The sequence below is a fragment of the Oncorhynchus kisutch genome, linkage group LG10 (assembly GCF_002021735.2).
Source record: "Oncorhynchus kisutch isolate 150728-3 linkage group LG10, Okis_V2, whole genome shotgun sequence".
NCBI classification, from domain to species: Eukaryota; Metazoa; Chordata; class Actinopteri; order Salmoniformes; family Salmonidae; genus Oncorhynchus; species Oncorhynchus kisutch.
The window spans coordinates 44,135,845-44,149,909 of record NC_034183.2 but is presented as its reverse complement, the minus strand read 5'-3'; the positions used below and the strand labels follow the sequence as shown (position 1 = coordinate 44,149,909).

Sequence of the window (14,065 nt, the reverse complement as noted above, 5' to 3'; positions counted from 1 at the left end):
AATGTAATCTGCGACATGTTCGTAGTTGTCACGGGGAAAGGTCCGATGGATACCTTTATATATATATCACCAGGTTGCTTCACGAAGCTGTGCGTCATAGTTAATGTGGGGTTGGATGACATTAAGTTGGCCAGATCGGAGCAGCTTAAAAATATTTGATAGACCTTGTTCACAAGATGAAAGTAGATTCAGTAGTAGATTCAGTAGACCGCTAGCGCTCCATGACTGGCTGAAAGTCTGTCGATCTGCAGGCATTACTTTTATCAACAATTTTGATACAATTTGTAAACAGAAAACACTTTTCAGGGATGATGGAATTCACCCAAATCACTTTGGCGCGTGGACACTATCTAATCACTACCAGGTTAGTTCTGAGAAATGGACTCTTATGCTCTTTTACTAGCCCTGCTATGGCTAGAAAGGGGGGTACCCCATTAGCATTTGTACTCATTTGTATTGTAAAGTGAAGCCGCTACTGTCTCAGGTAATCCCTACTATTATTAAATCTCAACTCCCCCAGAAAACAGTGATAGATAAACAATATGTAGGGCAGATTGGGGTAAATTTTGACAATTTAATTTCCCTTGCTAAGCAGCCTTTGGTATCAATAATAGGTTGGTAGGTAATGATCCGGCTTTTATTGACACCAGGTCATTTTGAAGCCTGACAAGGTTTGAAATTCATGCACCTAAATGTTCGCAGCCTTTGGACAAAAATGGACTACATCAAGATCTGGGCTTCTCAGGCAGATCCAGATATTTTAATTTTGATCAGAAACATGGTTATCTTAGAAAATTGTGGATTCTGAGTTTACTATTGGTGGTTTTCAGGGCTGATTTCAACAACACACCATTCTATCTATACAAAAAGTAACCTTTCTGTGTCTCTTTTAAAGGCTTTGTCCAGTCCTAAACAATTTGAATTTATAGCTTTAAGTCTTCAACTAGGTTATAATTCTAAAGTAACTGTTCTGGAAGTCTACTGCCATTCCTCCACTAAGAAATGTTTGTTAACTGATTTAATAGCTTCCTTTTCTACTTCTGAGATGGGTTAGGATAGGTGGGAGGTGGTCGTAGGTGACTTTAACCTGTCCTGGGGAACCCAAGACAGACTGTTTAAAGGCTTTTTGTAATAACCTAAACTTCACTCAGTTGATTACTAAACCCACACATCCAAATCTGAGGGATTATACTAAATCAACAAGAATTTACCTTATGTTTACAAATACTCCAGAGAAATGTGTGGCTAGTGGTGTTTTCTCCCTGGATATTAGTGATCACTGGCCTATTGTTTGTATTAGAGATGTTAGGACTCATAGGGCAAAACCAGGCATTATTACAAGGAGAAATTTGTAAAATTTTACTGAACAAGCTTTTTTACATGACCTCTACCATTATGATCTTAACGCTCTCTCTCCCTCTCTCTCTGCCACTCTTTCTCTGTTTTCTTTCTCACTTGGGCAAACATTCTGCCTCTCTCACTCTCACTCTCACTCTTTTTTTTCTTTCTCATTTCATTGCTCACGGCAACAGCGAGCATGGAGAGGGAGCTAAGCAGAGTGACAAGACAATTGGCAGCACACTTCAGTGTGTGTGTGTTTGTCTGCCTGTTTTTGTATGTGTGTGTGTGTGTGTGTGTGTGTGTGTGTGTGTGTAGACTATATATAAATCATATTTAGTGTCTGCCTCTGTCTGTAAGGTCCAGTGGATGTGTTTGAGGCTGAGAGACTGAGAAATGGACTGCTGTGGTCCCTGCTGTGGCCTGGCAATCTGTTCCTACTTATGACAGCACTGTATGTCTCTCTCTCTTGCTCTCTCTGCTGTGGCAGGAGAAAGCCGCCCAAGGTGACCAGAGCTTGTCTGGCTCACCTCCCTGCCCTCCAGACGTATCACCCTAGGAGTTACACAGCTGGCCTCCCACTAGCTTCAACGCCATTCATCTTTCATAACTTTATCTGCCAATTCCAGCAGCAGACAGAGCAAGAGAGAGAGGGCAGAGAGATACAGACAGATAGGGGAGAGAGGGAGAGGGCAGAGATAGAGACAGGGAGAGAGGGGGCATAGAGAGGGAGAGAGTTAGCAGAGACAGAGAGAGAGAGAGAACAACAGTGTGAGAGTGAGGGAAAGAAGGGGTAGATAGCTGGAGACTGACAGAGAAAGGGATGGCTGGAGGAGGAGTAATCAAAAGATGAGGAGATACAGTGCCTTCAGAAAGTATTCATACCCCTTGATTGATGTTACATTTTGTTGTTACAGCCTGAATTCAAAATGGATGAAATATTTTTTTTCACCCAACTACACACACAATCCCATAGCGACAATTGTGAAACATGTTTTGAAACATTTTTTCTAATTTATTGAAAATGAAATACAGAAATATCTAATTTACCACACCCCTGAGTAAATACAGTTGAAGTCAGAAGTTTACATACACCTTAGCCAAATACATTTACTCAGTTTTTCACAATTCCTGGCATTTAATCCTAGTAAAAATTCCCTGTCTTAAGTCAGTTAGGATCACCACTTTATTTTAACAATGTGAAATGTCAGAATAATAGTAGAGAGAATGATTTATTTCAGCTTTCATTTCTTTCATCACATTCCCAGTGGGTCAGAAGTTTACATACACTCAATTAGTATTTGGTAGCATTGTTTAACTTGGGTCAAATGTTTCGAGTAGCCTTCCACTAGCTTCCCACAATAAGTTGGGTGAATGTTGGGCCATTCCTCTTCACAGAGCTGGTGTAACTGAGTCAGGTTTGTAGGCCTCCATGCTCGTACACGCTTTTTCAGTTCAGCCCACAAATGTTCTGTAGGATTGAGGTCAGGGCTTTGTGATGGCCACTCCAATACCTTAACTTTGTTGTCCTTAAGCCATTTTGCCACAACTTTGGAAGTATGCTTGAGGTCATTGTCCATTTGGAAGACCCATTTGCAACCAAGCTTTAACTTCCTGACTGACGTCTTGAGATGTTGCTTCAATATATCCACATAATTTGCGTTCCTCATGATGCCATCTACTTTGTGAAGTGCACCAGTCCAGGGGCGATAAAGTCTTAGACCACTGTTATTCTACCCACAAGCAAGCATACCCAACCGTGATCTGCCCAACAATGCCTCTCTACCAGACAAACTCAATTCATTTTATGCAAGCTTTGACAACATTGTGCGGGGTGTGAGGGCGGTTACCGACCCAGAGGATTGGGTGATCTTGCTCTCCGAGGCCGACGTGAAAAAGGTCTTTAATCAGGTCAACACCCGCAAGGCTGCGGGACCCGAAAATATTCCAGAGCGCATTCACATCACTGACAATCTGAAATGGTCCACTCCACACAGACAGTGTGGTGAAGAAGGTGCAACAGCGCCTCCTCAACCTCAGAGGGATGAATAAATTTGGCTTGGCTCCTAAGACCCTCAAAAACTTTTACAAATGCAAAATTGAGAGCATTCTGTCGGGCTGTATCAACGCCTGGTATGGCATTGCACTGCCCGCAACTGCACGGCTCTCGAGAGGGTACCCTGAATGCACTCAAGGACATTTACAGTACCCAATGTCACAGAATGGTCAAAAAGCTCATCAACCACCTGAGCCACGGCCCGCTATCATTCAGAAGGCGAGGTCAGTACAGCTGCATCAAAGCTGGGACCGTAAGACTGAAAAACAGCTTCTATCTCAAGGCCATCAGACTGTTAAATAGCCATCACTAGCCGGCCTCTACCCAGTACCCTGACCTGAACTCAGTCACCGTCATTAGCTGGCTACCACCCAGTTACTCAACCCTGCACCTTAGAGGCTGCTGCCCTATGTACAGTGCATTTGGAAAGTATTCAGACCCCTTCCTTTTTTCCCCATTTTGTTACGTTACACCCTTTTTCTAAAATGTATTAAATTATTTGTTTCCCCTCATCAATCTACACACAATACCCCATAATCAAAGCAAGATTTTTGCACATTTTTGCAAATGTATTAAATATAAAAAAACAGGTACCTTATTTACGTAAGTATTCAGACCCTTTGCTATGAGACTCGCAATTGAGCTCAGGTGCATCTTGTTTCCATTGATCATCCTTGAGATGTTTTTACAACTTATTTGGAGTCCACCTGTGGTAAATTCAATTGATTGGACATGATTTGGAAAGGCACACGCCTGTCTATGTAAGGTCCCACAGTTGACAGTGCATTGTAGAGCAAAAACTAAGCCGTGAGACTGAAAATATTTGGCATGGGTCCTCAGATCCTCAAAAGGTTCTACAGCTGCACCATCAAGGCAACTGCTCGGTCTCCAACCGCAAGGCACTACAGAGGGTAGTGCGACCGGCCCAGTACATCACTGGGGCCAAGCTTTCTGCCATCCAGGACCTGTATACCAAGCGGTCAGAGGAAGGCCCTTAAAATTGTCAGACTCTAGCCACCCTAGTCATAGACTGTTCGTACCAGAGCACCAAGTCTAGGTGCAAGAGGCTTCTAAACAGCTCCTACCCCCCCAAGCCATAAGACTCCTGAACACCTAATCAAAAGGTTATCCAGACTATTTGCATTGCCCCCCCCCCCCCCCCCTTTTACACTGCTGCTACTCTCTGTTGTTATCATCTATCCATAGTCACTTTAATAACTCTACCTTCATGTACATACAGTATTTGATTTGAAACCCTTTGTAAAAGTGGTCAAATGGCGTGTGTTCATTATCACACAGCTTACCTTGTGATCTCGTCATCTCCCAATATGCTCTTGGGGATGGGTGAGTAGCGTCCGGGTGTGTCGGGTGTATGGGGCTGGCTATGGTAGTTGGACGGGCTGATATGGTTGTCCTTGTGAGGGGAATATGCTAAAGAAAAAATACACACACAACAGGCCTCAGTGTGTAGATAGCAAGTTAGCATTAACGGCTAATGCTATGATAAACTGTAATAAAATGCTGCTTAGTGAGGGAGGAGCTAGGCTACACTAGGCTAATAACTCACTTTCTACTTGAGCCTTCCCTGGTGTAGACAGAGAGGTAGATCAGGAAACTATAAAACACATGGCTGGCAAGGGTAGGTAATCTCCTTAAATGAACACAATCTTCAATAATGGCATAAGCACCAGAACAGAACTCTCAATAATGTTGTCCAGGTAAAATATGGGAGTTACAATATGGGAGTTGCCTTAGGCAACAATGCAAAACTGAAGTGAGCTACTAAAAAATAAAGGATCTTTTAATATAAGCATAGGTATATTAACTAAAAGCAATGCTTGTAGTTTCTTGAAGTGAGAAAAGTGACCAATATCTATGATAAAGGTGTTTATAGGTTTATAGGTTTTAAAGAGCCTATTTGAATGTGACCTGAACAGTGATTAAACCAATGTTTTCCACCAATGTCATATTTCCCATTATGTTTGGTCAAAGTCAAACTACAACCTCATCAGTCCAGTACTGTGAGACAGGAGGCATTGTTTTAAGTGAATAATACCAACGCTCTGCTCTGCCATCCTTGTTGGTTGATATTGCTATGTAGGCTACTATCAAACCACAACTGGTCATTGATTGATTTTAGTTCTTAGTGTGCAGTGCAGACCGGGGGACATCCATGGGAGTATATTCTGCGATAATTAAATTGGCTCACATTATACCGACCACTGTAAGCCCAATTCTGATGATCAGTAATTGGTCAAGCAAGATATAGGCCTATTCCCTCACTGTGACTACTGGATTACTACTGTAGCTATGAGCAACAGCAGCCAGCCATGTGGTTTGGTCCACACCACATGGCTCCTTTCAAATAACCTGCTGTCTGTCACAGCTGCCCTGAGATGAGTGGAAGGATTGTGATCACCATGTGTGCGTGTGTGTGTATGCATATATGTATGTGTGTGCACTCACAGTTGGTGATGTCGGGCGGAGCGAAGCTGTCGTTCATGAAGACACTGGTGGGTTTCGCCACTTTCAAGTAAACCACATCGGGGGTGTTTTTCAAGGCCTCCACGGCAACCTCGTGACTCACCTCCTCAAGACAAGCGCTATTTACCTGGAAGGAGAGAGAGGTGGTCATTTGGCTTTTCAGTTGATTTAGCATGTAGTTACATACAGTAGCTGACATAGCAGGCAAATAGGCTGGCATTTTTAACAAGCCACAACAAAACTTAATCTAAGTCCCTTAAAGAATCAAATCAAGTTGTATTTGTCACATGCACCGAATACAACAGGTATCGACTTCACAGGGAAATGCTTGCTTATATCCTTCCTGTTTGGCCCTGTCCGTGGGGTATCATCGGATGGGGCCACAGTGTCTCCTGACCCCTCCTGTCTCAGCCTCCAGTATTTATGCTGCAGTAGTTTGTGTCAGGGGGCAAGGGTCAGTTTGTTATATCTGGAGTACTTCTCCTGTCTTATCCGGTGTCCTGTGTGAATTTAAGTATGCTCTCTAATAATTCTCTCTTTCTTTCTCTCGGAGGACCTGAGCCCTAGGACCATGCCTCAGGACTACCTGGCATGATGACTCCTTACTGTCCCCAGTCCACCTGGCCGTGCTGCTGCTCCAGTTTCAACTGTTCTGCCTGCGGCTATGGAACCCTGACCTGTTCACCGGACGTGCTACCTGTCCCAGACCTGCTGTTTTCAACTCTCTAGAGACAGCAGGAGCGGTTGAGATACTCTTAATGATCGGCTATGAAAAGCCAACTGACATTTACTCCTGAGGTGCTGACTTGCTGCACCCTCGACAACTACTGTGATTATTATTATTTGACCATGCTGGTAATTTATGAACATTTTAACATCTTGGCCATGTTCAAAACAAAAATATAACTGTAATGACCATCGTTATGTTTGGAGGAAAAAGGGGGAGGCTGGCAAGCCGAAGAACACCATCCCAACCGTGAAGCACGGTGGTGGCAGCATCATGTTGTGGGGGTGCTTTGCTGCAGGAGGGACTGGTGCACTACACAAAATAGACAGCGTCATGAGGAAGGAAAAGTATGTGGAAATATTGAAGCAACATCTCAAGACATCAGTTAAAGCTTGGTCACAAATGGGTCATCCAAATGGACAATGACCCCAAGCATACTTCCAAAGTTGTGTCAAAATGGCTTAAGGACAACAAAGTCAAGGTATTGGAGTGGCCATCACAAAGCCCTGACCTCAATCCTATAGAAAATGTGTGTGCAGAACTGAAAAAGTGTGTGCGAGCAAGGAGGCCTACAAACCTGACCAGCTCTGTCAGGAGGAATGGGACAAAATTCACTCAACTTATTGTGAGAAGCTTGTGGGAGGCTACCCGAAACGTTTGACCCAAGTTAAACAATTTAATGGCAATGCTACCAAATACTAATTGAGTGTATGTAAACTTCTGACCCACTGGGAATGTGATGAAATAAAAAAAAAATGAAATAAATCATTCTCTCTACTATTATTCTGACATTTCACATTCTTAAAATAAAGTGGTGATCCTAACTGACCTAAGACAAGGAATTTTTACTAGGATTAAAATGTCAGGAATTTTGAAAAATGTAGATTAAATGTATTTGGCTAAGGTGTATGTAAACTTCTGACTTCAACTGTATTTACTCAGGGGTGTGATAAATTAGATATTTCTGTATTTAATTTTCAATACATTTTCAACTGTATATACACTGAGTGTAGAAAACATTAGGAACACCTTCAAATATTGAGTTGCACCACTTTTTTCCACTCAGACCAGCCTCAATTCATTGGGCCATGGACTCTACAAGATGTCAAAATCGTTCCACAGGGATGCTGGCCCATGTTGACTCCAAAGCTACTCATAGTTGGATGGATGTGGTGGGTGGTGGACCATTCTTCATACACGGTAAACTGTTGAACATGAAAAACCAAGCAGTGTTGCAGTGCTTCACAGACTCAAGCCGGTGCACCTGAAACATATCCATTTCAAAGGCACTTAAATCTTTTGTCTTGCCTATTCACCCTTTGAATGGCACACACACACAGGACACCTACACCACCCGATGTCACAGGAAGGCCATAAAGATCATCAAGGACAACAAACAAATTGCTTGTTCACTCTGCTATCATCCAGAAGGCGAGGTCAGTACAGGTGTATCAAAGCAGGGACCGAGAGACTGAAAAACAGCTTCTACCTCAAGGCCATCAGACTGTTAAACAGCCACCACTAACACTGAGTGGCTGCTGCCATACATGTAAAAAATGTATCACTAGCCACTTTAAACAATGCCACTTAATATAATGTTTACATACCCTACATTACTCATGTCATATGTATGTACTGTACTCTATACCACCTACTGCATCTTGCCTATGCCGTTCTGTACCATCACTCATTCATATATCTTTATGTACATATTCTTCATCCCTTTACACTTGTAGCTGTTGTGAAATTGTTAGGTTAGATTACTCGTTGGTTATTACTGCATTGTCGGAACTAGAAGCACAAGCATTTCGCTACACTCACATTAACATCTGCTAACCATCTGCATGTGACAAATAAAATGTGATTTGATTTGAGATAAGGTTAGGGTTAGGGTCAATGCAGATAGTCTGTGTAACCATTTAATTAACTATTTATCAGTCTTATGGCTTGGGGGTAGAAGTTGTCTTGAAGCCTGTCGGTCCTAGAGCCGATGCTCCGATACCGTTTGCCGGACGGTAGCAGAAGGGTAACTTATTTGGGCCTTTCTGCTGATATAGAGGTGATGTACTGGGCTGTCCAGACCACTCTCTGTAGCGGTTTTCGATCGAGGGCAGTGCATTTGCCATATCAAGCGGTGGTGCAGAAGGTCAACATGTTCTCGATGGTGCAGTTGTATAACTTTTTGTGGATCCGAGGGCCCATGCCAAGTCTCTTCAGCCTCCTGGGGTGGAAGAGGACCTATTGTGACCTCTTCACAACTGTGTGGTTGTGTGTGGACCATATTAAGTCCTTAGTGATGTGGACCCCAAGGAACTTGAAGCTATTGACCCGCTCCACTACAGCCCTTGGTCTTACTGACATCTGACCTCCTCCCTTTATGCTGTCTCATCACCATTGGTGATCAAGCCTACCGCCACTGTGTTGGAGTTGTGCGTGGGCCACGCAGTCGTGGGTGAACAGGAAGTACAGGAAGGGTCTAAACACACACACCTGAGGGGCCCCTGTGTTGCGTCCCAGGATAAGCCGTACCATCAAACAGAACCTGGTAGGGTGGGCGCTAGCAGAGCTAGGAGAGGTGAAGAGATATGCACTTCAAATTGGCTACTATTGATCAGTATCAGCCTACCTAAGTCACTGTTTAGATATGCGGCAATATTGACACATGGGCGGAGCCAAGTGTCAACAGGGAGCAAGGATGGTAGAGCAGGTTAGGAAACACTGCAGGTTAGGAAAGACGTTGTGGCCTATGAGATAACGAACTACTTAATTTAAAAAAAATAATAGATAAATATAGTAAATGAGTAGCAGCGTTCCCAACTTCCTTGGCGGACACGATTATGGTAGCTAACAAATTAGGTCAAGATATTATCCCTAGAGTTGGTTTACTAGGATCTATTTCTTTAAACAATGGATTACATTTCAGCTAATCAGGTAGACCATAAAGAAATGCCAGAGTTAGAGAGACCAGAACAGGTAGACATAGAAGTTTAAGATATACTAGCAGCACACATGAGAAGACTGTTTGTTAACCAAACCCGTATGGCCAAGATTTCGTGCCCAACAGGTGAATTACAGGAGAAGGTGATTCACTCAATCCAACCAGGAGACTGGGTCTGGGTCCAATCCCTCAAGAAAAAAGACGAAACAGCCACGGTGGAAAGGACCATACCAGGTGCTACTGGTGACAGCCTTTGCAGTACAAATAGCGGAAAGAGCCACCTGTGTCCATATTACACACTGCGGGAGGGTAAGACACACTGACACTGTCGAACAAACACAGAGTTAGGAGAAGAACCGAATACCAATAGGGTTTGGGGTCACCTCTCTAACGAAGATTCCCTAACCCGCCCGATCCTCACTGTGTGCGTTCAATAGAAGTGGAAGTATGGTTTGGCCTCTAGCCAGTGATATGTTCTCCGGAAAGGGGTGGGGCTTTACAGGAGTGCTGGTTGGTCTGAGCTGTCTGATTGTGGGAGCCATATTCCTAATACACCATGATCCACCTGAGAAGGCAGAAGGTGGTAACTTGACCCATAGTGTAGAAGATGAGGATTTTGTATTACCAAAGTACAAAAGGTCACTTTTGTCTGGGAAAGGAAGTGAGAGTAGAGCTAGGGAAGGATGTCTCAGTTGAGTTCTATGTAGACCAAATGGGGTGTCTGACCCCTTGGCAGTCTAGAACTATGGGCCTTTATGGAAGATATCTGTGCAGGTCCCCGTGTAATTCATGGAATCAGGTCATAGCTCCCAGAGAGAGAAGGCTATGTAAATCCACACTCCCAATATGGAAACAGATGGAGTATAGTAAAGGTGAGGGTTCTTGACTGTAATCCGGAGCAAGGGCTGTATTGCATAAAGGTACGAAATACCATTAAACATGTAAAGAAAGAGGATCTTGGGTTATGGTATGTTGGTTTTGGTATGTTGTTCGACACTACGGTACCATTCCGGGTAGCAGAGGTTAGAGCCGGTGATAGTTCTACGGCCAGTCAGAGTCCAAGCAGTTCCCCTGAAAAACTAGACTTTGAACTGACGTCTGTGCCCAGTGGGTACTGTCTTTCAGTAAGGAGAAGATGAAGTTACAGGGCCTTACAGCCAATAGTTTGTCTCCTATTTGCAACCTCCCGTCTTTGTGTGCAGCCCCTCCCTCAATGATCTTGGTGACATAGATGCTGTTGTCGCCTGGAATGTGCTGGTTCCATACTCCCCCCGCAATACTGAACCCTAGCCCTGGAAACAGAAGGGGAGGGAGGAAAAGAGTAAGAGAGAGAAAGGGAAAAGAGAAGGGGAGAGAGAGAAGGGGAGGGAGGGGAGTGTATTACAACAATAAAACCGTATTGGAACTATATTAATCCTCTCAGGGTGTCATTCAGAGGGTATCACTATGAGCACAGAGAGTCAGAGAGTCAACAACAAGCATCATAAAGGTATCCATCAGTTCAATACATTTTAAGGTAGACTTATGTATAGGAAGTCACCCTGCGATGTATGATGATATCATATCACTGTGTCTAGCTTTAATCTCCCTTACCTTTAGGACCTTTTAATTACTATGGTTTTCTAAACTTTTGGTCCTTTTAATTTGAGCACTATGGTATTCTAAATTTTAGGACCTTTGACTAGTTTGAGCTCCATGGTTTTCTTACCTTCAGGACCTTTGGCAAGTTTGAGCTCCATGGTTTTCTTACCTTCAGGACCTTTGACAAGTTTGAGCTCTGTGGTTTTCTTACCTTTAGGACCTTTGGCAAGTTTGAGCTCCATGGTTTTCTTACCTTCAGGACCTTTGACAAGTTTGAGCTCCGTGGTTTTCTTACCTTCAGGACCTTTGACTAGTTTGAGCTCCATGGTTTTCTTACCTTCAGGACCTTTGACAAGTTTGAGCTCCGTGGTTTTCTTACCTTTAGGACCTTTGGCAAGTTTGAGCTCCATGGTTTTCTTACCTTCAGGACCTTTGACAAGTTTGAGCTCCGTGGTTTTCTTACCTTTAGGACCTTTGACTAGTTTGAGCTCCATGATCTTCTCTGAGAGGACTTTTCTCCTGCGGACGTAGAGCCTGACGATGCAGCCGGCCACTTTTAGGGCCTCCACGGCCTTACTGTGGGTCACATCCCTCACGTCTGCCTCGTTTACTCTCAAGATGCAGTCATTCAATCTGAGGGAAGTGTCAAACACACCAGTCATTAACTTTGCAGCCAGAAGAGTCAGATACAGGGGTGAAAGTAAGGCGGTATGGTCCTGTACAGCATCACGGTAAAATAAATAGTGGGGTTATGCTGTACCGGTAAAGCATATCACAATAATGAAAACAAAATGTTAAGAAAACTGTAGGCTATTACAACATGATTTATTATTACCATATGGCAGAAGCATTAATATGAGTGAATGGACTTGAAAACAGGTGGTCGGCCTAGAGTATATCCTATGCTCCAAAATGCGATGTGGTTAGACGAGAACACTGAAATTTACCAAGGCAGAAATGCATGTGGACAGCAGTGGAGGCATTCATTCTGGCCTAATGACAATCACCAAATGTCATTTCACTTTTTGGTGTTTTGGGTAACAGATGTCTCTTTCCATGAATGTATGCGGGTAGCCTAGTAAAGGAGCCATTTAAAGTGATTGTTTGACAGTCATGACTGATTGTGTTTATGCCACAATACAAGTTGACACATCTTTATGACTAGGCCCACAGAAATGCTATTGAATTAATATGGATTCTAAATATAATTACATGATTAGGCCCCACGGGCTGCCTGCCCATTGGGCAGGATTAGGCAGTCCAAGGAGGCATTTTCCGAGCTAAACTGACCAAGACCTCCAACAACACATAACACCGCGTGTTATTCTGCCCAAAAACAATGATAACTTCTCTCACTCAGTGGCATGAGGACTATTTACAGTAGGTGAGTGTTGATGCCGCCCTATTATAAGCAGAGCCCACTTTGCCAAAGGCAGGGGTGCAAAATATTTAGCTTATCCATGCCCAGCGTGCCATTGGAGAGACTCAGCGCTGAGGCGCTCCACCACGCTCCATCAAATTAATTTAACAAAATGATATAGCCTACGGTAGAAAGAGTAGTAGCCTATGTGGTTTTTCTGAAGCCCATAGACTGGAGACCAAATGTATTACAATTTCATGAGACACTTTTTCAATCATTAACTTATTATTGAGGAGAGAGTGTGCAGGAGAAGACATCCGCTTTTGAGTGGCTGAGGCATAATCAAACAGACGTGGACAGCAAATGGTGCTGAAAGTAATTCATTTCAACAACTGTCTTTATTTTAATTCGACTTCACTAGCAACAAGATGCCTTTGTTGAAGCCTACTCTTTCCTATAAAAATAAGAGGTTGGTTTACCTGTTTGATGGACGCAATTATGCAATGCATAGATTTTGTCGGTATAGCCAAATCCTCCAATACCTTCGCCATGCACTCCTTAAATACCTCCATGTCTGGGAAGAACTTGGTGTGTTCGTTTAAAAACAGGGCTCAAATTGAGTGAAGGTATGCCATACCTTTTGTTAAAGAAAAGGGCAAAAAGGATACTTATTGCTAGCTTTATATTTAGAAATACATAAAAAGTATCTGGATAAAGCATTCAATTCAAATCAAAATCAAATCAAATTGTATTTGTCACATGCGCCAACTACAACAGGTGTGTAGACATTACCGTGAAATGCTTACTTACAAGCCCTTAACCAACAATGCAGTTCAAATAGAGTCAAGAAAATACTTTATTATTATTTATTTGTACTTTTTTTTTCACCTTAATTTTACCAGGTAGGCCAGTTGAGAACAAGTTCTCATTTACAACTGCGACCTGGCCAAGATAAAGCAAAGCAGTGCGACAAAAACAACACAGAGTTACAGATGGGATAAACAAACATACATCAATAACACAATAGAAAAATCTGTATAAAGTGTGTGCAAAATGAAGTAAGGAGGTAAGGCAATAAATAGGCCAAAAGTGGCAAAGTAATTACAATTCAGCAAATACACTGGAGTGATATATGTGCAGATGAGGATGTGCAAGTAGAAATACTGGTGTGCAAAAGAACAGAAAAACTCAAACAAATATGGGGATGAGGTAGGTAGTTGGTTGGATGGGCTATTTACAGATGGGCTATGTACAGCTGCAGCGATTGGTAAGTTGCTCTGACTCTTAAAGTGAGTGAGGGAGATATACTGTAAGTCTCCAACTTCAGAGATTTTTGCAATTTGTTCCAGTCATTGGCAGCAGAGAACTGGAAGGAAAGTGGGCCAAAGTAGGTGTTGGCTTTGGGGATGACCAGTGAAATATACCTGCTGGAGCGTGTGCTCGGGTGGGTGTTGCTATGGTGATCAGTGAGCTGAGATAAGGCGGAGCTTTACCTAGCAAAGACTTAGATGACCTGGAGCTAGTGAGTTTGGCAACAAATATGTAGTGAGGTCCAGCCAACGAGAGTATACAGGTCGCAGT

At 43.1% G+C, this 14,065-nt stretch overlaps 1 protein-coding gene across 1 annotated transcript in view; it reads right to left on the bottom strand.

The window, feature by feature from the left end:
- The window catches only part of LOC109897228 (discs large homolog 1-like protein), a 221,195-nt gene that overhangs the window by 76,851 nt on the left and 130,279 nt on the right, over positions 1-14,065 (bottom strand). Inside the window, exons 6-9 of the mRNA XM_031833735.1 lie at positions 11,588-11,757; positions 10,699-10,835; positions 5,861-6,005; positions 4,699-4,825 (exon numbers count right to left, since the gene is read on the bottom strand). Coding sequence (XP_031689595.1) covers positions 4,699-4,825; positions 5,861-6,005; positions 10,699-10,835; positions 11,588-11,757 — 579 coding nt within the window. The remainder of the gene's footprint in view (positions 1-4,698; positions 4,826-5,860; positions 6,006-10,698; positions 10,836-11,587; positions 11,758-14,065) is intronic.